We start from the raw sequence: 25939 nt of genomic DNA, 5'->3' as shown, positions 1-25939 counted from the left end.
TTTAATTTATATTAATTTCTACACTGAAAACTCTTTAATTAAGTCAACTTGTATTTCAAACTCTTTAAGATGCTGCAACAGAAAAAGAAGAGGAAGTTTACAGCTGTAAAAATATGAAATTATTCATAACATTTCAGCTGACAGCTCATTGCAACAGCAGACACACAGATGGAGTTGATTAATTGTGTGTGTGTGTGTGTGTGTGTGTGTGTGTGTGTGTGTGTGTGTGTGTGTGTGTGTGTGTGTGTGTGTGTGTGTGTGTGTGTGTGTGTGTGTGTGTGTGTGTGTGTGTGTGTGTGTGTGTGCAGGCGGCCCAGGTGGTGCTGATCGCCCTGTTTGAGCTGAACACCCCGGAGTTCACCATGCTGCTGGGCGCTCTGCCCAAAACCTTCCAGGACGGGACCACCAAGCTGCTGCACAACCACCTGAGGAACGCCAGCGCCATCAGCGGCATCAGCATGGTGACACACACACACACACACACACACACACACACACACACACAATTACAGAGGCCGGTGAGGGGGTAAAGTAAATTTATGAAAGGAACTTGAATATTCTCTGATATTATAGAGTCACACATTTGCATTAAAAAAAATAAAATTCTTTACTGAATTTAAGGTTTAAATTGACGGAATTTCTGAGTTTCTTTTATGGAAATTTACCTCTTTCACTTTTGATTATATTAGAGGTTAGATTTTTCTCTTGAATGTACCACTTAAATCTCAGACAATATCAGATTTATTTACAATATCATTTTTTTAATTTTTTGTACATTTACTACTTTAATCACAAATATTTTTTTATATATAATATCGATATAATTTAGAACTTTAACTCAGAGAATAGTTTAGCTTGTTTTCCTAAATTTGTGATTTTTTCTCATAAATTTACCACATTAATCTCTGAGAATATTTAAATTTTTAATACCAAAATTTTTCAATTTCTTCTCAAAGATTTACCACTTAAATAAGAGGAACGTTTTTTTTTCAGAAAGTTTTTCTTTCCACGTAAATGCATGATTTTATTTTGTAAATATACAACTTAAATCCCAGATTTCGCTGTGGTGTTGAACATATTTTCCCCATGTTTTGTCTGAAACCTGTGGTGTGTGTTTGTTTTGTTTGCAGGCGTCTCCCAGTAACTCTGCGGGTCGGACGGCTCCGCGGCCGCCCAGCAGCCGCAGCAGCCCGCTGACCTCCCCCACCAACTGCTCCCATGGGGGCCTTTCTCCCAGGTACCACACCGCCATTTTTCCCACATAAATCTGTTATTTTGTTACTCTTTTCAAATATAAAAAAAATAATAGAAATCTTTCACATTAATCTTCCAAAGGGGAATAAAGATTACTAAAAAAACAAGTTCTTCATAAGATTTTTCCTCCTGATTCTTTCTTGTTCTGTGAAACCTCTAAAACTCACCAACAGACTCACCTGTCCTTCACTGTCCATCCGTCTGGTTTCTCTTTTTCACTTTGTTGCTTTATAGCAGAACCGTCCTTCATGTTTCTGTCTTTCTCTTTGCAGCATGCTGGAGTTCGACAGTGAGAACCTGAACTCTGAGGAGATCTACAGCTCCCTCCGCGGCGTCACCGAGGCCATCCAGAACTTCAGCTTCCGCAGCCAAGAGGACCTGGGGGAGCTGCTGAGGAGAGACGGGAAGAGGGACGGCATGGTGAGGAGGAGGGAGGAGAGGAGGGAGGAGAGGAGGAGAGGAGGGAGGAGAGGGTGTTGGGTTCAGGAGATACTTCTGTATTAACAAGAGAACTCTATTATTTCATGATCAAATCATCTGCAGTTCATTCAAGTTTTTACATTTATATTAACAACTTTAATCTCAGAGAATAAATAATTAATTTCTTTACTGTATTTTGCCAAAACTTCCTTATCATCATTTGAATCTCAAAGAATAACAAAGGATTGTTGTTTTTTCTTCATAAATCTCAGAGAATTTCAAGAAGAAGAGTTGTTGTTTTTTTCGACTTATGAATTGCTTGTTTATTTTAACGAGCACATATCCACATGTGAGAAGATCATTTTTGCCTAAAAACATTGAATTGATCCTCCACATTTCTGATGATAGAATCTGTAACTCTGGTGTCATCAGATGAACCTAAATGAAACATCTGTAAGTCTCCCACCGTTCAGTGTCTCTGCTGTGGGAACCAGACAGATGAGCTGTTTGTGTGACGCTGTTCTCAAACCTGTGGTTCTTCAGTCTGGCGTGGGGGCGTCCTCGGACTCTGACGTGGTCGGCGGAGGACGCACAGCCCTGGACAACAAGACGTCGCTGCTCAACACGCCGTCGCCGCGCTCCTTCTCCGGGCCGCGCTTCAGAGACTACAACCCGTACAACTACACGGACGCCATCGGCACGCTGGACAAGGCCGCCCTGAAGGAGGCGCTGTACGAGGACGCCGTGGAGACGCTGCGAGACGGTGACGGCCTGAGCTCTCTGTGTCTTTGAGGAGTTTGGTTTCTCGTGTTTTGTCTTTAAACTGAATGTTTTTCTTTGCAGGAGGCCGACAAGAAAGTGTGGAGAACAAGATGGGGAACCCCAAAAGCTTCCCAGGTAAAGAATGATGTTCATGAAACCAGAAGATGAACAAACTGTCTGTTTTTCTTAAACCATGACCACTCCGGGTTCTCCTCCTCCTCCAGCGGTACCCGCCGAGCAGCTGCAGCTGGTGGGGGAGCTGCTGAAGGAGCTCTCCGGGAGCCAGGGGGGGGAGCGGGGCCCCGAGGAGCGCCGGGGGACCCTGCTGGAGCTGCTGAAGGTGGCCCGCGAGGACAGCCTGGTGGTGTGGGAGGAGCACTTCAAGACCATGCTGCTGCTGCTGCTGGAGACGCTGGGAGACAAAGACGTGAGGACAGAAACCCACCGGTGTCTGATGAATACTCTGAGACTCCTTCTGAGCTGACTCCTCCCTCTCTCTCCCTCTCTCTCCCTCTCTCAGCACACCATCCGGGCCCTGGCCCTGAGAGTCCTGAAGGAGATCCTGAGGAACCAGCCGGCCCGCTTCAAGAACTACGCCGAGCTCACGGTCATGAAGACGCTGGAGGCTCACAAAGACTCTCACAAGGAGGTGAGGACGTTCTACTGCTCTCATTAACCCTCTGAACACCAAGAAGCTCCTTCCTGTCACATTTTTCTCTCTGTGGTTTTGTTTTTCACTTCAAAATAAAAGTTCTGCTCCTCTATGGAAACAGAAGAATCATGACTAGAAGTAGAGAGAACTGAAGCATGTCTTTAGTGCAGAATAACACAGTTATAATGACATAAATCATAAAAACAGAAGATGAATTTTGTTGATTATTTATTAATAAAAAATGGAATCTATATTTTCAACATGTTACAAAGTGTTTACAAATGTTACCAATGTTAGAAAAGAAGAAATGGAGGCTCTACGTTGTAGTTTTGGTGATTGTCTAACAAACGCTTCCTGTTTGCTCCCTGCAGGTGGTGCGTGCGGCGGAGGAGGCGGCCTCCACGCTGGCGGCCTCCATCCACCCGGAGCAGTGCATCAAGGTCCTCTGCCCCATCGTGCAGACGGCCGACTACCCCATCAACCTGGCCGCCATCAAGATGCAGACGAGGGCCATCGAACGCATCACCAAGGAGCCGCTGCACCAGCTGCTGACCGACATCATACCTGGACTCCTGCAGGTGAGACGCCATCGCTGTCTTAGCAGAGCTTTCTTTAACCTCAGAGCGTTTCCTCTTCACGCCGTCTCTGATGTTGCAGGGCTACGACAACACGGAGAGCAGCGTGAGGAAGGCCAGCGTCTTCTGCCTGGTGGCCGTCTACTCGGTGATCGGGGAGGAGCTGAAGCCGTACCTGGCTCAGCTGACCGGCAGCAAGGTAACGCCACCTCCTCTAACCTCCTCTAACCTCCTCTTACCTCCTCTTACCTCCTCTAACCTCCTCTTACCTCCTCTAACCTCCTCTAACCTCCTCTTACCTCCTCTAACCTCCTCTTACCTCCTCTTAACCTCCTCTAACCTCCTCTTACCTCCTCTAACCTCCTCTAACCTCCTCTAACCTCCTCTTACCTCCTCTAACCTCCTCTTACCTCCTCTAACCTCCTCTTACCTCCTCTTACCTCCTCTAACCTCCTCTAACCTCCTCTTACCTCTACCTCCTCTTACCTCCTCTAACCTCCTCCTCCTCTAACCTCCTCTAACCTCCTCTTACCTCCTCTAACCTCCTCTTACCTCCTCTTACCTCCTCTAACCTCCTCTTACCTCCTCTTACCTCCTCTAACCTCCTCTTACCTCCTCTTACCTCCTCTAACCTCCTCCTCTAACCTCCTCTTACCTCCTCTAACCTCCTCTCCTCTACCTCCTCTAACCTCCTCTAACCTCCCTCCTCTAACCTCCTCTAACCTCCTCTAACCTCCTCTAACCTCCTCTTACCTCCTCTTACCTCCTCTAACCTCCTCTTACCTCCTCTAACCTCCTCTAACCTCCTCTTACCTCCTCTAACCTCCTCTTACCTCCTCTAACCTCCTCTTACCTCCTCTAACCTCCTCTAACCTCCTCTTACCTCCTCTAACCTCCTCTAACCTCCTCTTACCTCCTCTTACCTCCTCTAACCTCCTCTTACCTCCTCTTACCTCCTCTAACCTCCTCTTACCTCCTCTTACCTCCTCTAACCTCCTCTAACCTCCTCTAACCTCCTCTTACCTCCTCTAACCTCCTCTACCTCCTCTTACCTCCTCTAACCTCCTCTTACCTCCTCTAACCTCCTCTTACCTCCTCTTACCTCCTCTAACCTCCTCTTACCTCCTCTAACCTCCTCTTACCTCCTCTAACCTCCTCTAACCTCCTCTAACCTCCTCTAACCTCCTCTAACCTCCTCTTACCTCCTCTAACCTCCTCTTACCTCCTCTAACCTCCTCTAACCTCCTCTAACCTCCTCTTACCTCCTCTAACCTCCTCTAACCTCCTCTTACCTCCTCTAACCTCCTCTAACCTCCTCTTACCTCCTCTAACCTCCTCTAACCTCCTCTAACCTCCTCTAACCCTCTTACCTCCTCTTACCTCCTCTAACCTCCTCTTACCTCCTCTAACCTCCTCTAACCTCCTCTTACCTCCTCTAACCTCCTCTTACCTCCTCTAACCTCCTCTAACCTCCTCTTACCTCCTCTAACCTCCTCTAACCTCCTCTAACCTCCTCTAACCTCCTCTAACCTCCTCTAACCTCCTCTAACAGCGTCAGAAGCTTCAGAATCTGGCTGCAGACAGTGGGAAGGGCTTCAGAGGGAGAACAATCACTAAAATAACATACCATACATATGTAATCTAATTTAAACATCCACAACGCCATATGTGGAGTGTTTACCAGAGAAAAACTCAGTGAGAAAACTACAAAAGTCTTCAGATTAAACATAAAACTGTTTTTAAATGTGTTTTCATATTTCTGACGGTCCTTGAACACATCATGTGCAACGGAACGCTTTCGTCAGATTAAAACAACCAAAATGAAGCTTAAAATTGTGATATTTCATTAAAAACGTTTTATTCTACGTCTCATTTAAAATCTAGCCACAAATAAACCGTTTACTTTAACCAGATTCTGTAAAAATCATTAAATTCTGAGCTCCTCAGTGAAACTATGAAGACATGATTGTGCTGGGGTGTCCACTGGATACGGTGGAGGTGGTGGGAGACAGGAGGGTGATGGCCAAGCTGTCATCCCTGATGAACAACACCTCCCCCCCCATGCAGGACACCCTGGCAGCTCTGTGCAGCTCCTTCAGCCACCGGCTGCTTCACCCCCGGTGTGTGAAGGAGAGGTACCGCAGGTCCTTCCTTCCTGCTGCTGTCAGGCTGCACAACCAGCTCTGCTCCCAGCAGACCACATGACATGACAATAATAACCTGTGCAATACACTACACCGTGCAATAGTAGTTAGGAAAGTTAAAAATAGTTAAAATAATTGTTGTTTTTTTCTCTGTCTGTAAATATAATATTTCAGTTATTGTTGTTTTTTTTGTTTTTTTTTCTACTGTTTTTTTATTGCTTATTTATAATACTTGTTTTATTTTATTTTTATTTCTTTATTTTTTATTCTTAGCTTGTCTTCTTCTACTATGTCTCTTGTGTGCACTTTACTCTACGCTGTTGTAAGTCTGCAAATTTCCCCGCTGCGGGACTAATAAAGGATTATCTTATCTTATCTTATCTTATCATCTGAGACCAACAGTCATGTGACAACAAATCTGTGTAGAAAATGTATTATTGTAAAATAAATAATCAAAGAAATTCAACTTTTTTAATGATTTATGCCATAATAACTGTGTTATTCTGCACTAAAGACATGTTTGAGTTCTCTCTACTTCCAGTCATGATTGTTCCATTTCCATAGAGGAGCAGGACTTTTATTTTGAAGTAAAATCCAAGACCACAGAGATTAAAAAGCTGTTTCCCTTCCTGCAGATGAAGCTGCTGAACCTCTACATCAAGAGAGCTCAGACCTCCACCAGCAACAGCAGCAGCTCCTCCGACATCTCCTCCTACTAGATCCTCCTCCACCGATCATCTCCAGCGTTCCTCCCATTCCTGGAGCTGCTTCGTCTTTAGGAGGAGAGCTGATCCTCCTCCGTCTCACCAGCCTTAAAACTTAAATCTTCCATCGACGCTGGAAACCAGGTGATGATCCTGAACCAGGTTTCTGAGCGTTATTGTTAGCGTAGCATCCGGACCGCTTCCTTTAACCTTTAAGAGTTCAAACGGAGCAGGAGGAAACCCGTCAGTATTTTTTATTTATCTTTAATATTTAGTTTTGCTTCGACACATCAGACCTTCTTCTATATTGAATGTATGTTTTTATGTTTCTGTTTCTCCTGAACCTCATCCACCTTAAAGAAAAGCAACACTGTAGTAAAAATACTCAAAAAAAAAAACTGTGAAATCCAACTTCCTGTTAGTTTGGACCGATCATTTGGCTGGCCAATGATGAGAAGTGCTTCAGAGTTTGAATATTTTGGGGCCAATCACCATCAGTGTTTATTTAAAGAAGAACTTCATTAGTTCTGTGTGACACTTATCAGTTCATTTCCTGTTTAATCATCTAAAATACACTTTTTAACATTTAACTGTCTTAATTAATCTCCATTCAAATATCTACCAGATGTTTTTGCAGACTCATAATATATAAACAATATAAATTATCTCATGCATGTTGCGTTTGTTAGCTCGTGAATCATTTAAATCAAGTTTCATTTAATTACAACATGCAGAATTAAGTATTTTTAGGTTTTTATTGATCAACTCTGCAACAAAATAAAACTCTTAGTTTAGTTTTATCACCAGATTATAATTATTTAGTAATTTTAATGTAATATCTGATTAAAACATCTGATTATATTCATGTAAAAACAACAAAATTATCTTTTTATTATTTATTATGTATATTTTATACGTTTCATTTATTAATATCATTACTTCAATTTAAATCAAAGTATTATTAATAATGTTTGACATTTATTTTTTGTTAAACAAAATTATAATAATATTGGGATCAATAAATATTTATGCCAGTTAGTTAGATAGTTGTTGTTTTATAATGGGACCAAACACACCGCTGTTAAAACTATAAGAATATTTTTTATGTAAAGAAAAGAAGATTTTAAATAAGTTTTCTTTGTCAATGTAGTAAAATAAAAAATCTTCAATTTAAATGTATTTGATAAAAGTTTATTGATTTAAATGGAAATGAAACTGATAAGCGTTACATCAATATTTATATATTTAAAATTGGATTTTGAAAAATGAAAGTTCACACGAGTTACTGAGTGAAGCTAAAGTTGTTTAAACTGGGAGTTTAATGGTTTTAATGGTTTTATAACACTGAAGTTTCCCTTAAATACTGTAATATAAATACACAAATATATATATATATATATATATATATATAATACTACAGTTCAAAAGTCCCCTAAAAGTCTCATAATGTGACTGTTTCTGTTTTAAAGAGTTCAAACTGAATGTGAAACGACTTAAATCTGACCGACAATCTGAATGATTAGATAATTATTGATTATTAAACGTGAGAGAGATCTTCAGCAATAAAGTTCAGGTGGAACACTGTAAACTAAACCGCGTGTTCATGTTTTTAAATGTTACTGCTGCTTGTTTCAACACTAACAAACGCCTGGTTGAGCTTCCTGGTGCTAAGCTCCACCCATCAGGCACACGAGGGAGGCTAAAACAAACGCTACAGGGAGGATCAAAGATTAATACCGCTCTCATGTGAATATGAAGCTGTTACTTTATATTATCAACTGGTCTAAAAAGTTATTTTCTGCAATAATTTGTTGTTTTTTAATGTTTAAAGTGTTTAAAGCAAATGGTGCGTTCAAGTGCTCCTGGGATAATCCTGTTTTCCAAAGTTGGGAAGTAGTTCTGCAGACTTTGATGTGTGCGTGACCTTTTGTTTGTATCGATTAAAAAACGCGGACGCTACAAAAAGCTCAGAGAGTTTAAACAAAACGCTGCTCCGACTTCTCGATCTCATTTTTCCCATTATTCCTACAACACATGAACGCAGCACGAATTCACAACGCTAACAAATGTTTAAAATAATTAGTTTATCCCTTTAAAAGGTTCTTCCTTCTACCAAGAGTCATGAGTTTATCTGTAATGCTGCTGATAAACATAAATATTCACATATTCACAAAAAATGACTCCAACAATTAACCAATTATCAAAATTGGTTAATTGATTTTCTGTCAAACAACAAATCAATTAATCAATTTCTCTTTAGAGTTCTGGTAAAATATTTCTATGTAAACTGAACTAAATGTTTATTTCTTAATTCAGCTACAGATGAGACAAATGAGGCTAGCTGTTTCCCCCGTTTACAGTCTTTATGCTAAGCTAAGCTAAGCGGCTTCATATTCACAGAGCAGAGCGGCATCAATCAGCAGGAAGGTGAATAAAACTGAAGTCCCTGAAGGAGTCTGGGCCTTATACCTCCTCTTCAGACTGTTAATGTACTTTGTACCTCTGGACTGAATGTAGAAGTACTCCAGAGTTCCCTTTACTTCTTTTTGTACACGTTTAATAAAAGTACAACTTGTGAAAGACGTCCGCATGAATCCGTGTCAAACGAAGTCGAAGCTGTTATTTCCTGAATGTGTGCCTCACCTGAACTAACCATGCTGCTGCTTCACTAAAGAGCTGTAAATATGAACGCTCACGACGCATGGCTCCTGTTTATCATTATTATTATTATTATTATTATTATTATTATTAGTTTTACTCCACGCTACACTATATTTATGTTTTACTGTGTATATATATATATTTACATGTTTAGACTTTGCAGAACTTGAAATAAACCGTCAGACTTCTATCTTCTTGTCTTTGTCCTTATTTGTCTCAATAATATATTTTATTGTATTTATATTTTAATATAATATTTATATAATATTATAGTATATAATGATCAAAAACTTCAAAATGATCAATAAGTAAATAATGATTAATTAAATCAAATAAGATAAATCACATTTTGTGTAATATTTATATATATTTATATGTAAATATTGTACTTTTTACTGTACTACACCTCAGAGGTACATATTGTACTTTTTAATGTACTACATCTCAGAGGTACATATTGTACTTTTTAATGTACTACATCTCATAGTAAATGTTGTACTTTTTACTGTACTACATCTCAGAGGTACATATTGTACTTTTTACTGTACTACATCTCAGAGTAAATATTGTACTTTTTACTACATCTCAGAGTAAATATTGTAGTTTTTACTACATCTCAGAGGTAAATACTTTGTACTTAATCTCAAAATATTGTAGTTTTTACTGTACTACATCTCAGGGATACATAATGATTCTATAAATACTATTAATAAATACTGCAGGATAAGTACTTTGAAGTACCAGTTGCTACTAGTAAGTATACATTATTGTGGTACTTTTATTGAAGTCAAAGATCTGACTACTGTTTCTGTGGAGCTTCTTGGAAACTACACATTTGAACTACACTTCCCAGGTGCCTTTGCGTGAAGAACCTGCATGTTGTTAATTAGACACACCTGGATCAATCAGGAGCCAGAGGAGCTGAAGACTGATTATCATGAAACAAAGCTCATTTTAAGACATTTAACCCTTTAAATGTTCTGAATGGATGAATGGTGAGTTCATATGTTTCATTAAGTTGTTAATAGTTAACAATTCTGTGTCAAATAAAGAAATAATCAAATAAAATAAGAATAGTAAAGCAGACCTCCACCAGAGGGCGCTCTCAGCTCTGTGTTTAATGAAGCTGTTTCTGTCCATTAATCTGCTTTTGTTGCTCTTTCTGTGTCAGGTGGAGACATTTTGCTGCAGTGGGGATCGAACCTGTGACTGTTCCTCTGTTCCTGGCTCAGCTCAGGATGTGGACTCAGGACTTCTGCTGACCCCTACAGACCCCCATGAACAGTAAGACTTTCACTTTATTTATTAAAGAGCTCCAAAGAAGGAAAATAAAATGTCAATGATATAAATATTTATATATTTCATTCTGATCCACTGAGAAATCAAATGAATCTTAATATAAAATAATATTTTAACTAAATATCAAGAGTTTTTCTGCAGTAAATCAATTTAATCATCAGTTTGAGTGGGTGTTTCTATTATTTTGTCCACCCTGAATGAAATAAATGAGGACAAAACAACAACATAAAAATACAACAACACAAGTTTAATCTTTAACAATAAAAAAAATATATATATTAATTACATGAACTATAAGGAGACACTCAGGTGACCATAAGGAGACACTCAGGTGACTGTAAGGAGACACTGTAAGGAGACACTCAGGTGACTATAAGGAGACACTGTAAGGAGACACTCAGGTGACTATAAGGAGACACTATAAGGAGACACTCAGGTGACTGTGAGGAGACACTCAGGTGACTGTAAGGAGACACTCAGGTGACTGTGAGGAGACACTCAGAGACACTCAGGTGACTATAAGGAGACACTGTAAGGAGACACTCAGACTATAAGGAGACACTCAGGTGACTGTGAGGAGACACTCAGGTGACTGTAAGGAGACACTGTAAGGAGACACTCAGGTGACTGTGAGGAGACACTCAGGTGACTATGAGGAGACACTCAGGTGACTATAAGGAGACACTCAGGTGACTGTGAGGAGACACTCAGGTGACTGTAAGGAGACACTCAGGTGACTATAAGGAGACACTCAGGTGACTATAAGGAGACACTCAGGTGACTATAAGGAGACACTCAGGTGACTGTAAGGAGACACTCAGGTGACTGTAAGGAGACACTCAGGTGACTGTGAGGAGACACTCAGGTGACTATAAGGAGACACTCAGGTGACTATAAGGAGACACTCAGGTGACTATAAGGAGACACTCAGGTACTGTAGGAGACACTCAGGTGACTATAAGGAGACACTATAAGGAGACACTCAGGTGACTATAAGGAGACACTATAAGGAGACACTCAGGTGACTATAAGGAGACACTATAAGGAGACACTCAGGTGACTATAAGGAGACACTATAGGAGACACTCAGGTGACTATAAGGAGACACTCAGGTGACTATGAGGAGACACTCAGGTGACTATAAGGAGACACTCAGGTGACTATGAGGAGACACTCAGGTGACTGTGAGGAGACACTCAGGTGACTGTAAGGAGACACTCAGGTGACTATGAGGAGACACTCAGGTGACTGTGAGGAGACACTCAGGTGACTATAAGGAGACACTCAGGTGACTGTAAGGAGACACTCAGGTGACTGAGGAGACACTCAGGTGACTGTGAGGAGACACTGTAAGGAGACACTCAGGTGACTATAAGGAGACACTCAGGTGACTATAAGGAGACACTCAGGTGACTATAAGGAGACACTCAGGTGACTGTAAGGAGACACTCAGGTGACTATAAGGAGACACTCAGGTGACTGTAAGGAGACACTCAGGTGACTATGAGGAGACACTCAGGTGACTGTGAGGAGACACTCAGGTGACTATAAGGAGACACTCAGGTGACTATAAGGAGACACTCAGGTGACTAGGGTGACTGTAAGGAGACACTCAGGTGACTATAAGGAGACACTCAGGTGACTGTGAGGAGACACTCAGGTGACTGTAAGGAGACACTCAGGTGACTATAAGGAGACACTCAGGTGACTATAAGGAGACACTCAGGTGACTGTGAGGAGACACTCAGGTGACTATAAGGAGACACTCAGGTGACTGTAAGGAGACACTCAGGTGACTGTGAGGAGACACTCAGGTGACTGTGAGGAGACACTCAGGTGACTGTGAGGAGACACTCAGGTGACTGTAAGGAGACACTGTAAGGAGACACTCAGGTGACTGTGAGGAGACACTCAGGTGACTGTGACTGGAGACACTCAGGTGACTATGAGGAGACACTCAGGTGACTATAAGGAGACACTCAGGTGACTATGAGGAGACACTCAGGTGACTATGAGGAGACACTATAAGGAGACACTCAGGTGACTGTAAGGAGACACTCAGGTGACTATAAGGAGACACTCAGGTGACTATAAGGAGACACTCAGGTGACACTCAGGTGACTGACTCATGAGGAGACATAAGGAGACACTCAGGTGACTATAAGGAGACACTCAGGTGACTGTAAGGAGACACTCAGGTGACTGAGACACTATAAGGAGACACTCAGGTGACTATAAGGAGACACTAGGTGACTATAAGGAGACACTAAGGAGACACTCAGGTGACTATAGGAGACACTATAAGGAGACACTCAGGTGACTATAAGGAGACACTATAAGGAGACACTCAGGTGACTATAAGGAGACACTCAGGTGACTATGAGGAGACACTCAGGTGACTGAGGAGACACTCATGTGACTGTGAGGAGACACTCATGTGACTATAAGGAGACACTCAGGTGACACTCAGGTGACTATGAGGAGACACTCAGGTGACTATGAGGAGACACTCAGGTGACTGTGAGGAGACACTGTGAGGAGACACTCAGGTGACCATAAGGAGACACTCAGGTGACTGTAGACACTCAGGTGACTGTGAGGAGACACTGTAAGGAGACACTCAGGTGACCATAAGGAGACACTCAGGTGACTATAAGGAGACACTATAAGGAGACACTCAGGTGAATATGAGGAGACACTATAAGGAGACACTCAGGTGACTAAGGAGACACTCAGGTGACTATAAGGAGACACTCAGGTGACTATAAGGAGACACTATGACTATAAGGAGACACTCAGGTGACTGTAAGGAGACACTCAGGTGACTATAAGGAGACACTCAGGTGACTATAAGGAGACACTCAGGTGACTATAAGGAGACACTATGAAGGAGACACTCAGGTGACTATAAGGAGACACTATAAGGAGACACTCACTCAGGTGACTATAAGGAGACACTATAAGGAGACACTCAGGTGACTATAAGGAGACACTCATGAGGAGACACTCAGGTGACTATAAGGAGACACTCAGGTGACTATGAGGAGACACTCAGGTGACTATGAGGAGACACTCAGGTGACTGTGAGGAGACACTCATGTGACTATAAGGAGACACTCAGGTGACTGTGAGGAGACACTGTGAGGAGACACTCAGGTGACTATGAGGAGACACTCAGGTGACTGTAAGGAGACACTATGAGGAGACACTCAGGTGACTATAAGGAGACACTCAGGTGACTGTAAGGAGACACTCAGGTGACTATAAGGAGACACTCAGGTGACTCAGGTGACTATAAGGAGACTTCTCTCTATAAACACGTCTCCGGATCACTGGCTCCTAATGGGGCGTTTGATTCGTTCATCAGAGCGGGGCGGTGTTGGCCGAGGCCTCATCAGCATCGAGCTCACGCTGTTGAAAGTTAATTTCATTAAAGGCCCTCGTAGTGTTTGATTAGCACCTCCTCCCCCTTCCTCCTCCCCCTTCCTCCTCCCCTCCTCCCCCCCCACCTGGCTGGGAGTGACGCCGGGTCGGGAGGTCGCGTAAATGAAAGAGAGCAACTTCATTGTGAGATGACTGGCCCATAAATCATCGGGCGTTTTCTATAAATCACGGCAGATGGCGGGGCAGCGAGCGGGGGGGCCCGTGGGAGCTGGCCGCGTGCCCCTGTGCATGATGGGAAGGGGCCGCGGGCGGAGGCTGGCAGAAGCGCCGGGTCAGTTCCAGTTTGCAGAGGAGGCGGGGCCTAGAGGACTCACCTGATGAGACTCGGACCCCCGGAGGTCCAGGACGCCGCCCCCCCACTTAACAGGGCTGATCCGCCTGCTGAATATGGAGGCGGATCAGACTCCCCCGTCTCCCCCGTCGTCTCCCCCGAGCTGCTCTGAGACCTGTCAGCTCCACTCTAACTGTCCACTCACGTCTTCATTATTCATCAGGGTTATTTAACAGAACAGGAGCCGCTCTGCTGCAGACACCAGGAAGTATTAAGAACAACTGTTTACATAAAGAACACAGAGACGGAATGAAAACTACAAACTCACTAAAGTCTCCTACAGTTAATCATAATGTAAATATTGTAGTTTTCTTTCTGTTGCAGCAGATAAGGACTACAATCAAAATGTTGTCTTGTATTTGTCTCAAACAGAGACGTAGTTCCGGTTGTCTCCTCTAGAGGGAGCTTCAGAGCTGCAGAGAGACAGGATGTCCTCCTCCTACCTGTTAGACAGGTAGGTGATCCTCCAGGAGGCGCTGTCTTCTTTTAAGGGTTTACTAAGACCCAGTTCTTCTTCTGTTCTCTTAAAACACGTCGCTCATCAGAGGAAGGTCTGCTCAGCTCTTCTGGATTATTTTAGGAGTTTATCAAAAGTGTAACATCCCCAATAAAGGGCCACTTACTGGTTTGTTGTGCTCATGGACTTCCTGTCCAGCTCGTCTTAAACTTGTTCCGTCCTGCATCTTTCATCTTTAATGGACGGTTTTAGAACTTGATTGATCGTTATGGACGTTTGCTCTTAGGTGTTTTAGTCCTGATTCAGCTTCAGAAATGGATTAAATCCCATTTAGATCTGGAATAAACTGCCTTTTATTTATTATAGAGGCTGTGATTAGTTATGTTTATTTCTCTCTTTGTGTGGAGCCTCTATAACTATTTAAATAACCCACAATTTGTATCTTTCCATTAACATATAGACAGAATAAAGAGTGTGAATACTGCATAAAATTAGTTTGCAATCACATCAGATTTTGCAATAAATGAAATGATTGGTTGTTCTGTAAATGAGGGTTGAATCTTTTCCTAAATATTTGAGTTTTTAACGGCTGTTTGGATTAATTCACCAGGCGTCTTCAATCTTCATCTTTTCTTTATTTGAGCAGTTGTAAGAAAGTTAATGTGATTTTTAAAAAAGCAACAAAGTGAAGAAATTATTTAAAGAACTGAGTTCAAGTCACCTTAAACTTCCTCTCATAGTTCACCTGAAACAATGAAAGGTGTTCTTAGAAAAAGGTTTTCTTTTTACTGGAGTTATATAAAGTTATGAAGCTTTCTCTCATATTCCTCTGCTGTGTTTTCTTAGTTTTGTTTCTGTAAAAAGAAAGTTAGAAAAAGTATTCTCTTTTCTTAAAGGAAAGTGAACTATCCCTTTTTAAAGGTTAAACAATCTGTTTTTAAATATATATAAATAGGATATATTCTGCACCATAAAATCTTCAAACCTTTGCACCTTTTAAACTAATATTCTAGAAGTCTTTATTCAGACATTTTTCTCTGTAAACTCCTCAAATGTCTGATTGCTGCATTGACGGCGTTTCCCGATGATCCGAGGTCACATGACCGCCTCTCTCTAGTGTGTGTGTGTGTGTGTGTGTGTGTGTGTGTGTGTGTGTGTGTGTGTGTGTGTGTGTGTGTGTGTGTGTGTGTGTGTGTGTGTGTGTGTGTGTGTGTGTGTGTGTGTGTGTGTGTGTGTGTGTGTGTGTGTGTGTGTGTGATGTTTTCCTCTTAAAAGCAGCAGAGCCTCTTTTCTGTGTTTTTATTTCTTTTTCTGGATCCAAACCAGAAGAAACCAAAAGTGTCCCGTTGTGTTTTTGGGGTAAATATTCATAAAATGATGCTCAACACATCCAGTCCACTGTCGGGGATGTTCCAGAGCTTTCAGCTGCTGCAGAATGGTCTTCTTCAGCAGCATTTAAAGATGCATAAAATAAGTTAGTAAGAAAATACTCAAAAAGAAGAATATATATATTTTCATTTTTGATTTCATGCAAATGTTTACCAGTCAAACTGCATTTTTAAGGAACATATTCTGCAGGAAATTAATTCATAAACAGTCTGAAGCATTGACGTATAAATGAATATGAAGGAGGACCCCTCGTTCCCCGAATATGTTTTCCTTCATAAAATGTAACATTCAGCTTCACAGATGACTTCACATAATCATCATAAATATGTGAAGGAATAATTAATGTGTGGTCGGACAGTAGAGAGCTCTTCATGTCCGTCTGCTCCGTCAAGTGACGCCTGACATCCTCTCTTTGAGGAGGGGGGGGAGGAAGGGGGAGGCAAGGGCACGGGCGTCTTTTGAAGGTGGACTCTGGCTCTAACAAGCCCCCCCCTCCTACTGCATCTCTGCAGCCATTAATGCAGATTATGCTCTGATAATTTAATAAGTTCTCCGGCCTGATCCGTCCTTTTTATTACAATTATCATCAGGCGGGGGGGTTACGTTCCATCATCACAAAACAAACACCATCGATCATCCTCGCCGTGATTAGCCGCCGACAGGCCGAGGCTGGCGCTGCATAACGGGGCTGTAATGTGGAGGAACGGGGGGGGGGGGGGGGTGTTGGAGCAGCTTGTAAAGAACCACAGAAAAATGTTGATTTATGAAGTTAAAGCAGCGTTGCATCAGGAGAACGTTCCACGTCTGTGTTCTCGCCCCGCAGCACCAAACCTCCACTCTGTGGGGAACCTTCTTCTCTCTGATTGCTCTTCTGAGCAGTCTGAGAGCAGAAATCAGCTTTTTATGATTTCAGGTAAAATGTCTCTGTTTTCATCGGGTAATGGAGGAGGAGGAGGAGGAGGAGGAGGAGGACGGCCTTCTTTCCAAACAGAGCTGCTTTGTTCTCCATCTTTTTAGTTTTTACGTCTTTGAACTCTCCAGGAGAACCAGTGTTTTCTTTCTCCTCCTCCTCCTCCTCCTCCTCCTCCTCCTCCTCTGCTGTCCAGATCTGTTGTGCCGGATCAAAGATGGCTGCCCCTCAGGTTCAGGTGTTTCTGACGGAGGGTTTGTTGTTGGAGGCTGTACGCTGTTCAGACGTCTTTATCACATTCTTAACTCCCAGTTTGAGTTCAATATGATCATTTATCATTTATCTCAATGGATCCATGTCGTATATCAGATATCATGATGCTCAATAAAGTCGTCTAAACTGGTAATAAGCACAAAGAAATGGGATATTTTTTAATACTACTGACAGTCACGCTCTCCCCAACATCAAAATACCTTTTTTCAGAAACAAACACACCCAGTGCTCTTCTTACTCTACAGGTATGAGGTACTTGTACTTTACTTGAATATTTCTCTCTTATGCTGCTTCATAATTCTACATTTATCCGACCGCTTCAGTTACTTTGCATATTAATAATACTAAATATGATCAGGATGTTTTATTATAGTTTTATTATAGTAGTACTTTTACTTTAAAGTGTCTCATATAAATAATACCCACAGTATGAGGAGGAGACGATCTGAAGGTTTCTAATCAGAACCCTCCAGCCGTCAGCAGACACCTGGACACGTTTACGGAGCGAGTCCTCCCAGAAGGTGGAGCGGGGTGATGAAGAGGAGGAGGAGGAGGAGGAGGAGGGCAGAGCGATGGGGGCGGAGTTTTAATGAGGACCTCCATCCTCAAACCTCCGGAGAGCCGAGACCTGGAGGACCCGGCTGACCTCCCTCAGCTGAAACCCCGACACCTCCCTCAGCTCCTCCTCCTCCTCCTCCTCCTCCTCCTCCTCCTCCTCCTGGTCCAGATTCAGGCTTTTAAACTTTAGTTTGAAAGTCCGCCGCAACTTCCTGTTGAAGAGCGGAAAAAACAGAACTTTTTGCAGCCAAATTATTTCTATAAATAAAAATAAGATTTATAGGAAAAAAAGTTATTATTAAAAAACATCTTTAAGGTTAAATGAAATATTTAAAGATTTACACTTTTTTACAGGAAGTGTATGTATTTTGTTATTTTGTTATTTCATATATATATATATATATATATTTATATATATATATATATATATATATATATATTTCACAGTAGATCTCCCCTTCTGACCACCACAAGTGTTCTTTTAAAAGCTCTCAGCGTTTTAATATCACAAAGTCCCTCAAACAGATGGCATGTTGTTGGAAAACAGATGTTATTTTGCATAAAAACATATCATGAATATTCATGATAGATTAGTTCATGACACTGAAGGCCCTCGATGCTGATTGGCCGGCTCTCAACTCATCAACAACCATGAACAACAACCTTTAACTGCAGACGTTTGTTTAAATGTTTAAAAAGTTAAAAGCTGCAGAAATATGAGACAATATGAGGGGATTTAAAATTCACAAAGCGTTATTTTATCAATTCATTTGATTAATCTATAAAATGGTCTTTTTTATAAATGTTTTGTACCTCAAAATATTCAATTAATAATTGAATTAATCCAGTTTTATTAGAGGATCTAATCATCTTAAAGGACACAAAAACCAAAAACATAATGATGTGAAAACTCAGATAAACAGATTTTATATTGAAGTGAACGCAGCAGAGTGAAGCAGAAAACACTCAGAAATCTGTGATATTGGATTTAAAATCTACGGCACAAAACCTAACAAATATCCCATAATAAGACTTAAATCATCAGAATCCGGGCTGATCTTCTGTCTGCTGGACCTCCGACCCTTAAACCCGCTCTCCCAGCGTTCCCAGTCCCTTCCCAGTGCTGGTCGGCGGGTCGGCGTGTCGTTTACCTCACACTGCTGCGGCTCCATTAAACATTTACCGCTCGGCGCCGCTCGTCTTGTTAAAGGAGCGTTCCGCTGTTTCCTCGTCCTTTAAGGCCCGGCGGCGGCGCTGACCTCCCGGTTCCTGAGGACGGGGATTATTCAGACGCACTCGTTAATATGGAGCAGACGGAGACTGGGAGGCCCCGGCTGCTCGATCCCAGCAGCGAGGTGGCCCTATTGAAATGAGAGGAGCCGCGTCTTAATAATACATTTGTCCCTCAGGGGCCACCGTGCAAAAAATAAAAAAAGAAGTTCTTCTCTGGAGGTGTGAGGTGCTTCGGATCATATAAATCATGACGCTGTACGGAGAGACATTCATAAAACTCCACAACTGGTCAAACTGGTTTCATGATGAAGACAGAAAAGTACCTTTTAAAGTACTTCAGGAGTTTGGGAATACCTCTTATATTTGGCTTTAATGTGTACTGCAAACTAAAAAGACGTTTAGGATCAAAACTGAGACGGATCATCGTTTAAACTTTCACTGGTTTTATCTCGTCGTTCTTTAACGTCAGTTTTTGAACAAATAAACGGATTTTAACCCAAAATACAATCTTTTCCTGAACCTAACCAATACTTTAGTTACGTAGGTAAACCTAAAAACTAAGAGAACCTGTGTTATATTGAAAATACTCTATGCATGTAATGAGCAGACACTGTACCTCTGCTGTAAACAGTACACTTTATTTTGAAAATACACTATGCATGTAACACGTGAAAACTGTACCTTTCCTCTGAACATGGAAGTTTATTTTGAAAATACACTATGCATGTGACCAGCGGAGACTGTACCTCTACTGTAAACACAGAATTTTATTTTGAAAAAACTCTATACATCTAACAAGCTGAGACTGTGTGTTCCCTCGGAACATGGAGGTTTTGTGAACACATATCAGCTTTAAGTTCACTGGTTTCTCTGTTCCCAGTGTAGTTTAGTGTTTAGAAGCTTGTGGCGGACTGGTTTCCAGCGGACTGGTTTCCAGCGGACTGGTTTCCAGCGGACTGGTTTCCAGCGCCGTGCTCCTGCTGATGGCCTCCTCTTCAGACGGACTGAAATGGAGAACGACAGACTGGTTATCCTCCAGTTTGAGCAGAAGCTTGTGGAATTGATTGGTAAATGAGTCGGCGCTCTGGAGGGATTTACATATCGCTCTAATAGAAACGAATGAGTGCAGAGCGCTATCCATCATCTCGCTGACACCGGGAGCCCGAGGACGGCGGTTAGACGCTGTCAGACCGTCACATGACGTGTGATAATAACTCCCATAATGCCGAGCGGCGGTAATGTGATGTGGTGTCATCGGAGGCTGGTGGAGGTCAGAGCGGAGGGCTGACTGTCTCCTTCACGTCAGACTGCGTCTTCTTGTCACAACTGTAATCGAGACAGCGGCGTCCGTGTTTGCCCGGTCGTCACTTTTCATATCGTCACGGCGACGACAACGGCGACTTTGGCGTCTGACCGCACAGAACGCAGAGACTCCTTGGATAAAAACAATAACTTTAATAATACATTCAATCTTTTAAATCAATCTTTTCATAAAGAAATAACTTTAAAACCTAAAAACCTTTTGAATAAATAAATTAAATAAAAACCTAAAATAGAAAATCTTAAACAACAACGTTAATAGTAAATTAAAGGACGTGGAAATCTTTAAAATAATTATTAATAAATGAAAGACCGAAAAGATGTTTAACAAATATATAGATGAATAAAGAAAAACTAATAACCTTTAAAAATAAATAATTAAATAAATTAAAACTAGATTAAAAAGAGCTAGGAAATCGTAAAAAAAAAAAATAAATAATTAAATAAAAAAAAATTTTTAAATAAATAAATAGAAAACAATATTAATATATATATAATATATATATATATATATATATATATATATATATATATATATATACATTTAAAACCTGATAAACCTTTAAAAATAAATAAATAAAAACAGAATTACCTAAAATATATATTTTTTAATATATAAATACATAAAAAACCTAAAGCCCTTTGAAACAAATAAATTAACTTTAAAAAAAAAATCAGTAGATTAAAGACTGAAAAATTGTTAGCTTTTTGTGTTAAACTTCTGTTTCCAAGGTCCAGAATGAACATTCACACATGAAATATTATATGTAGTACAAACATGTTGTATATTATTCAAGTATTCAAAGTACCAACAGGAACTGACCCCTTATAGACGTTAATCAGTGCTTTGTTGGAGATGAACCAGTTAAACTCAGATTAAAGGACGTCTATAGATTTAATACTGCATTTGTTCAGATTTTTCAGCTTCAGTTTGTCCTTTTAAAAAAAAAAACAATCTCAAGTATTGAATCATGTGAGTAATAAAGCTCATAAAGCGTCTCTCTAACTCTAGAAAACACATTCCTCTGAAGCCCGTTAGACTCTCAGCAGACAGACAGTTTATGTTGACTGTCCCACAGTGAAACCTTTAGGAAATCATTAGTTTATGATGTACTAGATTATCTGTACAAATACAATAAATAACTGTGGCATGCTTTATGACACGGTGTATTCTAGTGGATCTCTTGGTCTTTGGTTACTTGCAGGCAGGAGGTTGTTTGTTGAGTAAATATTGCAGTTTTTGATGAATGTCATACGTCATATCAGCACACAAACAGGTGTCTAGTCTCTGTTCTCAGGACGTGAAACACAAATTTGTGCCTTAAATTAACACTGAAGTTTATTGGCCTGGATATGATGTAAAATAAGACAGAAGGTTTAAAGCCTATATAAAGGTTACATTTATTCTAATAGGCTTTAAAGGAGAAAAGAGACTCTGACTTCTGCTCTTCTTACTCTACTAAACACCTGATAAAAGTTTGATTTTAAACACCTGAAAGGATTTTGAGCCGCACAAATATGGAAATAAATGAGTTGTTTCCTAATTTTATGAATCATATCTGCCCTCTGAAATCATCCTGTTTAGTCCTTTTCTATAATTGCATATATAATACATGGGTTTATTGTCTGAGTCTCATCTCCATCAGTGAATGGAGGCGCTGGTGAAGCCTGATTCCTACATCTCTCCTCTCCACCTCTGGCTTCGGGGGTTGGATTTCACAGCCCGAGGCCATTTTCTCTCCCACTTCACATCTCTGAGAGAATAAGGAATTCCAGCGGCAAAAGCAATCAGCAGCTCTGCAGATCAAACGTATCCTCGGCTGGATTCCCTGACAGACTAAAATCATTTGTTCCTCTCGGCGCCGCGTTGCTCTCAGCTGCTTTTGTTTTATGTGGTTTCAGCAGCGGCGTTCCTCCGGGCCGCTCTGTCAGAGCTAATATTGAAGTACACTGCAGCGGCAGCAGGGTCGGGCCTTTTCCCCTCCCGTTAGCTTCCTGTTTCATCAGGAGGATTTACATTATGTCAGGCCGAGGTAGGACGAGGTCAGGGGAAGTTATTTCAAAGAGGCGGCGTGGCGCTCCGGTCCGACATTCAACCAGACAGGTGAGAGGAAAGTGCGATGTCTGCAAAGGCTGCAGCAACGTGGCTTCAAAGAGCCAAGTTTAGTCGTTGAATTATTGAAGCGATCAACACGCCTCCTCCTACAGGACGGATGAATAATAAGAATTACAACCAGGAGTGAGGAGAAGACAGCTGCTTCAGGTTCATGTTAGGCTCAATGCAGAATCAATTTCTGTTCTTCACTTTGTACCTGAGAAGCTTCAATAAGACAAAAGTAGAGCTGCAACTCCCGATGATTTCCTCTAAAACATCAGGAATGTTTCGCAGGACGTTCGTCAAATGTCGTCTGAAGCCAACAGTGTTGTAAAAAGTGTTATTATTATCCCTTAATAATATATATATATATATATATATATATATATATATATATATATATATATATATAATATAGCTTAATAAAGTTTTTCTTCGACGTAGATGTTTTGTAACACAAACTGTGATCTTTCCTAAACTCTAACCTCTGGTTCTGAAAAGTGAACTCAAGCTTCATGTGTTAAAGCTGCATTCTCTCTCCTGTCCACCAGGGGGCGACTCCTCTGGTTGTATAGAAGTCTATGAGAAAATGACTCTACTTCTCTCTTGATTTATTCCCTCAGTAAACATTGTAAACATGAGTTTATGGTCTCAATCTCTAGTTTCAAGTCTTCTTCAATACAGCATGATGTTCATTTAGTAAATGATGCTCCATTTAGAGTCAAACAGACCATAAAGCAGGGGATGCTTTAGGGCGGGGCGACATAGTGATTGACAGGTATCTGACATTCATATGAGTCATTATTAAAGCATTGGGTAGGTCAGGAAGCTCTGTTGGGTTTTTTAAAGCAAAAAGAAACATTTAGTCATTCAATAAAATCTGCATAAAGAACAACACAAACAGCATCTGTTTAAAAAAATCAATGTCAATATTGTATTTCTTAAAAACGTACAAATTATATTTACATTCAAGCAGCGAAAACAAACGGGTACATCAATGTACATTTGGATTAATGGGTTCATAATGAAGTCTCTGACGGCCGACACTGGGATGTCACAGTTAATCTCAGCAGCAAAGCAGCAATCAAAGAACGGCTCACTGAGGACGGTGACTGTAAACTTGAAACGTTGTGATGAAGAACAAAGTTCAGCTCGAGTCATTTACAGTGTAGAACAAGTCGGTGGTGACGCTACATTCCAAACACGCAGGTATCAGAATTCACCTGGTTGCATTTACACTTTTTAAATGTCGTTTTGGCTGAGCCAGGCACTTAGTAAACTGATCTGACTGCAGACCTGTCACGTTTACTGCCTAATGCAACAAAAAACAAGAATTATGGCTTTTCAAAAAGATAGAAAAATGCCATTTTTAAATAATTAACAAATGAGACTGTACATGAAAACAAGCGTCACACATTGCCGAGGCTTTTTGGGACCAAATAATACAATTTTGAGTTTGTCCATTGTGCATCAGGAGTCCATAAAACCGTTTGCTACGACATCGAGTTCAGGAACTTGCTCTCTTCCGCCAGAGCGGTAAGCAGCGAGCTCATGTCCCCGATGGCCATGTTGCCCGTCCCCGCCGGCGCCGAGGGCAGCGTCACAGAGTTCCTGGGCGTTGTCAGGCGGGAGGAGCTCCGGGAGAAGCTCTGGAGCAGACCTGGACTCAGGGTCCCCGACACCAGGCTGGAGTGATCCCCGTCGTCCAGCATGCTGTCAAAGTCTATCTGCTCCTGCTCCAGAGTCGCGTTAACGTCTAAAGCCCCGGACGGCTCGCTGTTTTCAAAAGGAGGTACATCCACCACGAGAGAAACATGGTGGTCCAAGTTCCTGTTGGGCTGAAATACTTGTATCCGTCCTGTGTAGTACAAGGCGTTGTCGTCAGAGAAAACTCTACTGGGTAATTGGGAGGCAACATCCAGGTTAGCGTTACTGAAGTGTCTGGTTTGCTGCATCACTTTTGTCCCTGAAAGGTGCCTGTTCAGAGATTTCGGTTCTGTCGGAGGCGTCGGCCGGAAGTGGCTCCGATTCCCCTCTTGCAAGGGATTCTGGTTGCAAGTCTGCTGATCTGAAATCATGATCGACTCGTCACAGTCTTCAATTTTAACTTGCATGGGCTGAAATCGAGCAAAGGGTATGTCCACAGTCTCCATGTCAACCGTCTCCTGTTTGCATGTGGGGCTTAGCATGCTACCGTTAGCTGCTGTTGTGTTGCTACACGGAGGGTAGGTGGCGTTATCGCTCTTATCGTAGGGACTGATGCCGTTGTTGAACCTGCAGTGAGAGCCAAGTGCTTCGTTGAGATTTGACGACTGCTGGAATCTCTGATGGCGGTAGTAGTTTGCTCCTGATTCGGTATTCTGCTGCGTTGTGTTCAGGGTTCCAACCGTCTGCTGGTTGGAGCTAGGATTGTTAGGAAAGGATCCAAACTCCAGGTTCCCTCGGACCTGGAGTTTGGAGTAGTGCTGGCTGGTATCGTTCCACTGAGCTGGTAAGTTGGCTTTACTGTCCCTCGGTGGTGGTTGATGCCCCGGACTCACTACCGGATTGTGCAGATTCACAGCGGCCATCTTTCTCTGATGGTACGACTCATGATGGAGATCTTGTTGATTGGTTGACACTCTGTTGGTTGTGTCTCTGTTGTCAGGCAGCATCAAGTCTTCTTCAGGGATGTCACCCGTTATCATCCCCAACGAGACGTTCTCCGAAATGCTGGGCGGTCGCTGGATGTAAGGGTAGCGGTGGAGGCTCGGATCCGGTCTCATGTGGCCTTGCTGGGATAAATGGGGATGCATGACCGCCCCTCCACGCAGTGTCCCCATGCTGTTGTAGCGCTGCATTTGTGGCTGGCTGGAATAATCCATGGCCGAGGATTTTACGGGGTCACTTGCTCGGCGGGTGATGTTAGACGGGACCTCATGGGGCATCATGCTCCTCGTGGTGTAGGAGGAGGACTTCTGGGAGTCCCTGCACAGTGCTTCGTGGGTCTTCAAACACATTCTGTCCATGTATGGTAGAGGCGTAGGCGGTGCACCCCCAGTGGCGGCGGCGTACTTGGCCTTGAGGCGGTAGTGCTGTGCTGGGGTCAGGCTGAGAGGGCTGGGGAAGCCTCCTCCGCCGTATCCTCCAGTTCCTCCGCCGCACTGGCTGGACTGACTGGAGCGCCGGGACATGTCGGCGGAGATGGGGTCGTAGGAGTCGGTGGAGCTGAGGTTGCTGGGGCGGTTGGCGCCGAACTGCGAGGCCTGGCTGGAACGCCGACTAGAGTAGCAAGGGGAGATGCCTGAGGAGCGGCGGCTGAGGGTGTAAACTGAGCTCAGGGTGCTGGAGGTGCTGTCGCGGCGTTCGGAAAGAGATTCCAGCAGAGTCGTTTTACCGGAGCTCAGATCACCAAAGCCGGAACCAGGGAAGGACACCGGACCACCACCCATACTCTCCAGGAGGGACCCTGTGAAGGA

The 25939-nt window shown here is 42.3% G+C and overlaps 2 protein-coding genes and 1 long non-coding RNA gene across 3 annotated transcripts in view; 2 read left to right on the top strand and 1 right to left on the bottom strand.

Moving 5' to 3' along the window:
- The window catches only part of LOC129111503 (CLIP-associating protein 1-A-like), a 34063-nt gene extending 27444 nt beyond the window's left edge, over positions 1–6619 (top strand). Inside the window, 10 exon segments of the mRNA XM_054623472.1 lie at positions 309–461; positions 1131–1237; positions 1527–1674; positions 2218–2437; positions 2518–2571; positions 2661–2863; positions 2957–3085; positions 3460–3666; positions 3746–3862; positions 6443–6619. Of these exon segments, the coding sequence (XP_054479447.1) occupies positions 309–461; positions 1131–1237; positions 1527–1674; positions 2218–2437; positions 2518–2571; positions 2661–2863; positions 2957–3085; positions 3460–3666; positions 3746–3862; positions 6443–6526 (1422 nt within the window). The 3' untranslated portion in view covers positions 6527–6619.
- A 3461-nt stretch (positions 6620–10080) lies between these two features.
- LOC129111534 (uncharacterized) lies at positions 10081–14171 on the top strand. The gene is made up of 3 exons (XR_008532328.1): positions 10081–10167; positions 10344–10456; positions 14090–14171. It is a non-coding gene; the product is annotated as an uncharacterized LOC129111534 (long non-coding RNA).
- Positions 14172–23462: 9291 nt separating this feature from the next.
- Positions 23463–25939, bottom strand: part of LOC129112000 (zinc finger protein GLI2-like) — a 50289-nt gene continuing 47812 nt past the window's right edge. The window contains exon 14 of the mRNA XM_054624172.1: positions 23463–25929. Within this exon, the coding sequence (XP_054480147.1) occupies positions 23975–25929 (1955 nt within the window). The 3' untranslated portion in view covers positions 23463–23974. The remainder of the gene's footprint in view (positions 25930–25939) is intronic.

The sequence above is a fragment of the Anoplopoma fimbria genome, chromosome 22 (assembly GCF_027596085.1).
Source record: "Anoplopoma fimbria isolate UVic2021 breed Golden Eagle Sablefish chromosome 22, Afim_UVic_2022, whole genome shotgun sequence".
Lineage (NCBI taxonomy): Eukaryota > Metazoa > Chordata > Actinopteri > Perciformes > Anoplopomatidae > Anoplopoma > Anoplopoma fimbria.
The sequence above is the reverse complement of the archived record's forward strand: the minus strand, read 5'-3'. Positions and strand labels throughout refer to the sequence as shown.